Here is a 10,390-nt window from a genome sequence, read left to right on the forward strand (position 1 = left end):
AGATTTTAACTGTGACTGGTTGTTGGTGATTTCCTAGTCTTCTTCACTTGATACTGTCCCATTGGCCTCATATTCAGGGTGTTACCTTGCAGTTTGTATTTACTGTGCATATTTTCTCTCTATCTCCGTACCGATGTTTAGTACACTTTCACAATTCACTGGGATTATTTCCCTTGTCTTTATGAATAGTACCGGGTTTTTCTCTCTTGTGATCCCAGGTCAGCTTTATCGGATTCTCTTTTCAATTCATTTATTGAAATACGCCAATCATTTCAAATCTGAATATGGTCATTCTTGTATAATTTTTGCAGGAGACTATTCTTCAGTGTTCACTTTTTATAACGTAGTGTGGCGACGTTTGTTATTGGATTTTTCTAACAACTTCCATCGAAACTTCTACAATTCGCAGTAAATGAAAATAGCACAATCTAATCAAAACTTATCTGCCCGCCGACACGTTCCATCAGAAAATTGTATAAAACAGATTTAATTTCTCCATTTTAAAATAAAAAAGATAAACTTCAAAAACAATATCTTTACCACAATCTGAAGTTCTAATTTATATTGTATTAATCTTAATTGATGTATATAATACAAATGTACATTGAAAATATTTTAAACCTTACAAGTAATCTAATATCAAAAATAATATTTGCTAGTCAAGAAGTTAAATTCGAAAACTCCATACAATGTCAATATAATTCTCCGGGACTACTCTCCCCTACGAATAATATTGGAATGATAACGTAACGAAATATTCTGAGCTGACCGGAGCTAGTTGAAATGAAGTCATCATAATTTCTGAAGCCAAAGATATGTAATCTATTGTCGACAAATAAGGTACTAAAAATACTGGGGCATTAGCTGTCATTTTGTCACCAAAAATTGAATCCAATGAAAATTACTCCACATTATATATTTCAGTAATAACACCGGTATTTAATTGATTCAAACACTTTTTAACTTCAAAACAGGCACCTGAATATGTAATTTTGGTGATTAGATAATTATTGTGTTTTGCAAGACAATAATTCTTCCTTATACATGTATATTTTTAACACTAAAACTGGTTATCTAACGTAGTTTTATTAGGTTTCTCTTGGTTTTTTTTTTTTTGGGGGGGGGGGGGTACAAAATAAATGTTTTTATTAGTCATTAATATACATTCCTATGCCATTGAGAGATTTTGAGAAAAATGGTTGCTATCACATTCACATCTAATGCCCCCTTTAGGAAAGACTTAAAAATTCAACTATTAATCCTTAGCTTGAAAATTCAAATAAATGAAATATTAAGCGTATTCATTTGTGGCAATAAATAAATACAATGTATCTAAGAGAATGCAGTAAATGAAACGCCGACCGTGGCTTCGCACGTTGGCTGATTTTTTAGTTAGCACGAACTTACTTTGTAAGACGTGTTTCAGATCTGATTCCGTAAATAATATATACCCAATACATAGTGCAATTAAATGTGAAATCTTTACTGTCAATCAACCAAAAGGGCGGGCCATAATGTCAAGTTCAGGCCCGTTCATGCGTTTTCTATTGATGCACAATTTATTCCAGACTGTTCATGAATTGTATGGCTTAAATAATTGGGGAAGAACGATACGTCTTGGCCATACAAATGCATCAGAGGATGTCAAATTATATTTACCCCTATAAAGTACGTCATCAATAGGAAGGTTTTCAACTTTTTCCCGTTTACATGCAAAATAACCTTGTTGCGATAAATTCCATTTATTTCTCAATAATGACTCGAATTCAATGTGTTGATTGAAGGCATTGAATATTACTTATGCTACCAGCTTTTTCATAATTCTGAGTTCTGTTTTGATGGCATTTAAAATACATCATACAACTTGAAAGCGGCGAATTTTGAAAAGAATATTTGAGGTTTAAATTTCTCTCGATTAAAAATCGTTCAGGAAGGACTGAAACATATTTACAAAATAATTAAATTGAATCGTAATCTAAACCATGTAGAAAACACGCGCACGTTACTTGTCATCCCAACATACATCTTGGTAATGATGCAGAGAGTGTGTCTTGAATTTTTCTTGTTTTCTTTGATTGCTTTTCCGGTTGTTGAACCAGCGGTGAGTACTTAAATAAATTTTTGGTATTGAAATTAAAATTAATTAAAGCTGTTTTAGGTAATAGTACCAGAATTATTATTTTACTATTGCATTTGAAATTTGTTTCTACATTTTCAAATACAAGACATCATTTAAAAGAAAATGATACAACATCGTTTTGAAGAGAACGATGCATTCACAATGAATTTTAATAGTTCATCTATCACATTACTTAAATTTCATTTATTTTACTAAAAAAAAATACAAAAAACCTTCATTTGCTATTTGAACTATAGTTTATTATTATACTTATGTCTTTTCTATGTATTTAATTATTTCTAAGGGTTGTTTTAAATTGTTTTATATGTTATAAGGGTAATTATATCATTACATTAGGCGCTATATATTAAGAATAATAATTATGCATTTTAATTCTGACACTATGAATATTTTATTCACATGTATGTGCACATCGATTTTATATTATCTTACATTTGTACAGCGCTTTAGAGAACTAATGTTGACAGGGCGCTGTATAAATCTTTTAATTACAATTACAACGGTTTATACTATAGGAATATTACAATCTAAAGTAATGTCTCCCGTCGGCTCGGATATTGTCGCGATTTATTGGTCGATATAATTATCATTAGTTTACTGATATGGAGAAGATTTTCTTAGAAGGATATTTATAATATGAAAATTGAATTTCAAGATTTTTTTTTCTTCTGTATTTCATCATTAGAGCGGTCAATCTACCCTTTAAACCCCTACTTTCTGTTGCAGCCCCCTGTGATTACAGGACTCCCCAGCTCTATAAATCTGATAGAGAGCGCCACAGGGAGCACTACCGCCTCCCTGTACACTCTCACAGTCAGCGACCCTGACCCCGGGGACACTTACACCTGTACCATAACACCTCCCGTTACCGGGTTCCAAGTCACCGCAGGTAAATTACAAATTATCGATCATTTTGAAATAGAAATTACAGTTAACGTAGGTATACATGAAATAGTTTAAAACCGGGGGGGGGGGGGGGGGTGTATCTGAAGAGACATATTTCACGAACTGTAAAAACTTGAGATGCACATGACATATTTTGTCAGACAGTTTGTAAACAGACATGTACAGAAAATTGTTCGATTGAAATTAAACAAGTAGGATACAAAAGCCCTTTTATGTCTTTATTACTATAAATTTATCTTTGATTTCATGATTTTAAAAGATGATAAAACGGAGTGATATTTAATGTAGTGCATTGTATTTTCGCACTTAATGTTCTAACATACGTCAGTAAAATATCGCTTGAATACCAGCATTAGTGATTGAACATACAGTGAAAAAATCCTGACGTAATTACATCCTCAATGAGCTATCTGTATTGAACATTGATCTATAAGATATGGAAACCTGTAAAATGTAGTACACACCATAAAGAATAGATTTCGAACGCGGTGTACACTGAAATCAACATTCTGTATCCCCATACTCTATCAAAACGTACAAATCCAGATATATATTCTTCCTGACTGAACATGTTATCATTGTTTATAATTACAAATAAACTACTCACATGTATCGCGTAAAACTTAAACCGCAAGAAAATATTGTATATGCCCTTGTAATAAGTTTCAATTCCATCATTACTTACATTGTTATATGCTTATACATAGCAAAGCTGTACCTATTGACCAACCCAGGATTTGAGTACGACACAACACCATCTTTCCCCATCAACTTTCAATGTACCGACTCCAACTTGGAAAATTCGACTATCCATACGTTGACTGTCAACATTCAGCCCAATAACCCTCCAAGTATAACCGGGCTTCCGACGTCTGTATCAATCAACGATGGAGAAGATGGCCCTAAGAAAATCTACGATGTTAGCGTTTCAGATGTTGAGAACAACGCCTTTGCATGCCATTTAACACCTGCCGGGACGCCGTTCAATTATCAGTCTACCCCAGGTAGGCAATCTGCGAAGTCGTCCCATATTTGTATTGTTCAGCAATAAGTCTCAATGTTGATAAAATTACTTATGACTATCGTCGTTAAAAAAAAAAAAAGAGGCCCACGGGTCACACGGCTCAAAATTAGCAATATCCCATTCCTCTCTCACTGAAGGGTAACGTGACCACCTGCAAGGATACCTGAACTTGGCCAACTGCTTCCGGGAAATAAGTAGAAAATGTGAAAGGTTTACGACAAGACAATGGACGACAGAAATTTTGATTAAAAAGTTCACTTGAATCTATGGTTCAGATGAAGTCCGTGTTTGCTCTACTCTTAATTTTGTAATCTTTATTAGATTTATGAAATCACCACTGTCCGTTATCTTCACGTTTGCATGAGCTAACAATGTATTCATCAAATGTTTCATACACCGGGGGATATATTTGTTTTTCTTTTCTAGTTTGATTTTCAAGACTTTTGGTCGCAACACACAATGCTATGAACGATTTTTAAAAACACATTCTGTTGAACATTACTTGATATTTTCAGGACATGCTATTCATTTGAACAGTGCCCCTGGCCTCAACGCGGCAACTACTTCCTCTTACACACTAACGATAACGTGCGCAGACAACTATGGCGCATCGCAAGGCACTCTGACCGTTAACATTGTAGCCAATGCTGCACCTGACATCACAAACTTACCAGCCTCGAAAACAGTACAGGAGGGCGCAACGGGAGGATCCAGCATTTTGACGGTGGCTGTGACTGATCCAGAAAGTGATACTTTCAGCTGTAGCATGTCTAGTGCTCCAGTGTCCACCGCCTTCTCCTTGGATTACACAACACGTACGTGGTTAAAATCACTTGGTTACGGATTTGATCATATATAACAACAAAGCTATATAGATCCATAATTTATATATATATATATATTCTCAGAATACGACATAAATCTCAACACCGGGCATGGACTGGATCCAGCCGTGGTCAGCTCTTACACTCTAACTGTCACGTGTGTAGACAGTAACGGTAAATCTAGTTCCTCTGCTCTCACTGTAACCGTGTCTCCTAACGCGGCACCAGTCATCACCAACCTACCAACCACGGTAACCGTTAATGAAGGTGATACAGCTAAAACGGAACTCGTGGCTCTGACCGTAACTGATACCGAGTCTGACTCTTACACTTGCTCTATGACAACTACAGGTCCATTTACAATGGAATACGTGACACCAAGTAAGTATGTGTGGTAGATCCGTTTTGAGTGACGACTTTGAATTGACACCCAAGATCCGTGTTTATTTTTTTTTATCATAAATGTGTACCTGAGCACTACTGTATGATTTTGTACACCTATCAATCACTTGTTGACAGAATATAAGATTTACTTGAACGCTGCCCCTGGGTTAGATCACTCCGTGACACCGTCATATACCATACCAGTCATTTGTTCTGACAACTATGGCTCAAGTACAGCATCGCTAACCGTAAGTGTTATTGCAAACGCCGGACCAGTTATTTCTGGACTTCCGACTGGCGTGTCCGTCACAGAAAGTGACGCCGGCGGAAGCAGTATCTACACTTTGACAGTCACGGACACAGATCCTTACACGTGCAATATCCAGACATCAGCCCCAGTTACAACTTTCTTTTCGTTGGTGAAAACAGGAACACGTAAGTAAATTCTGGACTTTTTCATGACAATTAGCCTTTGTCTATTTGAACTTTTGTGCTTTTGAAATTTACAAATTTAATCTTCTTCCAAAGAATATGACGTTCATCTTAATACGGGACATTCTCTGGATCACGCCACTGCATCATCCTATGCTCTTACGTTACAATGCACTGATGGAACTGCGTCGACTGGCGTGTTAACCGTAAACGTTCAACCGAACACACCGCCGGACATAACAAGTCTTCCCGCCACTACCACCGTGGCGTCAGGAGAGGCAGGAGGCCGCACTTTACATAACCTCGCCGTCACAGAAACTGATACGTACACGTGTATCATGTCCAGTACACCGACAAGCTCGGAATTCATACTGAATTATGCTGCATCAGGTACGCCAGTGTCTAATTTCAATTTTTAATGGAATTTATTTTAATGTTTGGATGAAAGATAAAATAACACTCTTTCCTACAGCTTATACCATTGATTTGGCGACAAACCCAAATTTTGGTGGAACATCATCCTTCACACTGACTGTTACTTGTTCTGACAATTGGGGTTCAACTGCTAAAGTTCTTACCGTAAATGTGATACCTAATGGCGCCCCAGTCATTTCCGGATTACCAACCACTATCACAGTTTCTGAAATTGCTACCGCAGCCAGCTGTCTACATACTGTAGCTGTCACTGATCCAGAGTCTGAGACTATCACGTGTGCAGTTTCGTCATCTCCCGCGGGTCCATTCGAAATGGTACAAAACCCTGCTACACCATGTAAGTATTCTATCTTGCATAACGTTTTTCTCTTCTGCAACATAGATTATTCTTAACTATGTTCTATCAATAACAACTTGTATCTTTAGCATACCAGGTCTGCCTCTTATCAAATGCAATAGCAAGCTTGGATGCTGTAACAGCACCAACACATGACGTCAATGTTACGTGTACCGACAGTGCAGGTGGGTCAACCAGTGCTATTTTGTACGTTGACGTAACGAAGAACGAACCACCAGTAATAACCGGGTTACCTATCACAGTGGAGGTTTTAGAAAAAGAAATTTTGGAGCGAAAACTTAACGACTTCACAGTTACAGATCCCGAAAGTGACACATTTACATGTGCTCTAACAACAACACCGACAGGGGGACCATTTGATTTGAGAAGAGATGCCACTACTCTTGGCAAGTATTTGGAAAGATTCCTCAATGATTTTCAATACTAGTCATCTTACCTTTGATTTTTCTTAATATCCGGTTGTTTATGTTTTAGTATACTCTGCGTACCTGGATAACTTACCAGGACTAAATTACACAGCTGTCCCTAGCTACACGTTAACATTCACGTGCACGGACTCGCCGAAAGGCCGTTCATCTTTCAGAACTTTACAAGTCGATGTCTTGGAAAACAGACCTCCAACATTTACAAATCTTCCAGGTAATACGTTTTTAATGGGGAAAATGAAGAAGTTTATAGTATGTTTTAATCAGTATACACTCCTGTGAATAATTCTATTCAAACATTTTTCTCAATGTGTGACATTTCCAATTCAGCCACAGGAACCCCAAACGCAATGACAACCTTGAAGTACGCCTCCATATTCAAGCCTACTGCCACTGATTTGGACTCAGATACCATATTATACAGCATGGAAATTACACCGAAGACGAACAGTTTTACAATCAACCAGGTTACAGGTGAAATAACAGCTACTCAGGATCTCAAGTATGAACTGACACCGAACTTTGTTCTCAACGTCACTGCCTCGGACTCGCGCCTGTCGACGCATGCGCTATACACCATTACTCTTACAAGTTAGTTTAATTGTCATTTATCAAAGGCACAGAGTTAATTTCATTGTCTCTTAAATATTCCACATTTATTTCAAATTCTAAAGCCAACGTAAACAAGTTTGGTAACTGAGACTGTTTCTCACCCTGTCAGATATTAACACACAACCAACCCTCAGCAATCTGATTTTAAACGGGGTGACGAATGTGCATTTCCCGGAACTGACGACAGCAGCAGGAGCGACACTGTACACGCCCACTATATACGACCCGGATACTGGCCAGACACAGACCATCAACATAAATGTTTACCCATCTGGCCAAACTGATATGTTTACAGTCACCGGAAGTATGTTATGTTTACAGTCACCGGAAGTATGTTACTTTCAATTCCTACTTTTTAAAAGTAGAGCATACACACCCTCGTATTAATAAAACAAGGTTTATCTTTTCAGATAACATTGTACTTGCAACAGGAAAAACTTTGGATTATGAAACACTAAATTATTACCGTTTAGCTCTCTACGTCACAGACACGATGGCCTCATCCGGACCGTATTATCTTGCTGTTCATGTTCTAGACGATCCGGAAGTTTGCACATTCCCACAAACATTATACAGATATGACACATACGAAGCTGGGGTAAGTATTTCCGATGATATGTGTTTAGATTAACTATTGATGAATATTCTCGTTGAATAACGAATCTGGAATTTCTTTTAGATTGGAGGTGGCAATATTAATTTGGGATTGGATGCCTTAGTAGGAGACGTCGATAATCCAGACAGCTTATCGTTCAGCCTCATCCCTACTACACACAGCAAGCTTTTTAACATCAGTAAAACAACCGGAATCATTACGTTTGCTGTGAACTATGACATTGATAAAACACACCCACAAAATCTGACAATCGAGGTCAAATGCACAGATAGTTACGGCGAAACAGGTGAAGAATGCGCATGTGTTTTACGGACTCTCTCTCTCTCTCTCTCTCTCTCTCTCTCTCTCTCTCTCTCTCTCTCATCTTTATGAATATAATAAGTCACCATTTATGTTTCAGGTACGGCTTCAATCTCTCTCTACGTAAAAGATGTAAACGACAACGAGCCGGATTTTACGTCATCTGGTTACGTCATTACAGTAAATCAGTACACACAACCTGGAACCTCTATTGGAAAAATCATTGCCAATGACATCGACCAAAACGAAAACGCAGAAGTAGAGTATGATGGGTCATCGGCAACAGGGTCCCAGTATTTTAAAGTCATGAAAAATGGTGGTATATATTTAACGAGTAACATTAACTTTGAGTACGGTATGACGCACCGTTTTCGCGTCATCGCAGTGGACCATGGTACACCTCAATTGACAGGAACGTCTTACGTAGATATCATATACCGAGAGACATTCACTACATCCACAACAACAGCTGCGTCCACGTATCAGGACTGGTGGAGCAAGCCCGAGAATGTTGCTATGGTGGCCATTTTGAGTGTTTTGGGCTTGTTATTATTGGCGCTTCTAGCTTATTTGTTATATCGCTGCTGTTTGGGACGCTCGTGTTCAAAGCCAAAGTAAGTGTTTCTAACAGTGAAGCTTAATCTAATTCGTGATTCAGTCCCATATATTTCAGTTTCCTTACATTTTAGCGATTACACGTTGTTTTTAATATTTTAGTTGCAGGTGTTGTAAACCAGAACCGTCAAATAATCTTCGAAAGTAAGTGTTCATTTATGTTGTCTTATCATAGATCATCTCTGTAAATAATTGGATGAAATACCAGATTCGTCTGATCTAAAAATGAAACTGATGATCATCGAGCGAATATTCATTTTCGTTATGAATTTATAGATTAAAGAATCCGGGGCCTGAGAAGTTTAAACTCTGGGATGCCAGTAAGTACCGTACAATATAATTGTCCAAAGATCACTCTCATTTCAATCCCCGATGAAAGAAAATATATGTAATCTTCCGTTTTTAAATTCAGCAGTCAATTTTTAAATTAAATTAACTATAATAAAATATGTAATTTTGAATGTATGTCGTGCAATATAGGCCTATATCCTAAATCGCTTGAATTAATGATTTTCTTTCATTAAATCAGCTTCTGCATAATTTTGTTATGTGTTTTGTAACATGACTGGTCTCTGAAGTAACATAATTGATTTGTTTCCCCAGATGACCTGAACAAAAAGAGAGACCCATTCTCAACTGCTCAAATGGAGGAAGGTGTACCAGAGACGATGAAAATGTGACATCATTATTTATCCTACGTTGTTACTCTTACTATATTTACACATTTTTCTTAGTGCCAAACATCCTTGTGATTAGAGATGAATTACTTTTGGTGATTGTGATGTGCGAATATTTTATTTATTGAATTTGCTTTTGCATGATGTATGATTGCTACAAAGAACTTTGTTACGTTAATTGCTTTCGTTTTGTTGTTTTTATCGTATACACCTGATTGCAAACTATTACGGATAGATGGTTTAAATAGATATCATATGTTTATATTGTTAACTGCATGTCAATGATTTATAACCTTAACAACTAGGACTACCCTCTACAGTAAAACACATCTCAACACATTCATAACCTTGTCCAGATGACTGATCTTAGATCAAGGTCATAGCACACTTGGAAATAATCCAAAGTGAAGGCAAACACAGTTATTTCATTCAGTTTGAAGTTTTGCAATTATTAGCCTGCCAAAATACTAGTATTACATTGCCCAACACTGTGACCTTGACTTTATGTAAATAATCTTGGTTCTTTCTGATCATTCATTTTTGCGCCAGACATGGACGTTTGCAAATTCATTGTCCAGCCAAACACTTCCATTACTTGTGGTATTGCAAAATGACATTTAGACATTCCATGGTAATATGTAG

The 10,390-nt window shown here is 37.0% G+C and overlaps 1 protein-coding gene across 1 annotated transcript; it reads left to right on the plus strand.

Moving 5' to 3' along the window:
* Positions 1 to 1,746: 1,746 nt before the first annotated feature.
* LOC125647929 (cadherin-23-like) lies at positions 1,747 to 9,926 on the plus strand. The gene is made up of 18 exons (XM_048874799.2): positions 1,747 to 2,101; positions 2,867 to 3,029; positions 3,754 to 4,050; positions 4,586 to 4,885; positions 4,979 to 5,275; positions 5,414 to 5,713; positions 5,807 to 6,100; positions 6,183 to 6,482; positions 6,572 to 6,889; positions 6,978 to 7,142; positions 7,259 to 7,519; positions 7,650 to 7,844; positions 7,951 to 8,138; positions 8,220 to 8,442; positions 8,557 to 9,070; positions 9,174 to 9,215; positions 9,348 to 9,391; positions 9,675 to 9,926. Exons 1-18 carry the CDS (start codon positions 2,033 to 2,035, stop codon positions 9,749 to 9,751), a joined length of 4,047 nt encoding a protein of 1,348 aa, XP_048730756.2. The 5' UTR covers positions 1,747 to 2,032; the 3' UTR covers positions 9,752 to 9,926.
* Positions 9,927 to 10,390: the final 464 nt, after the last annotated feature.

This window comes from Ostrea edulis, chromosome 6 (genome assembly GCF_947568905.1).
Source record: "Ostrea edulis chromosome 6, xbOstEdul1.1, whole genome shotgun sequence".
Classification (NCBI taxonomy): Eukaryota; Metazoa; Mollusca; class Bivalvia; order Ostreida; family Ostreidae; genus Ostrea; species Ostrea edulis.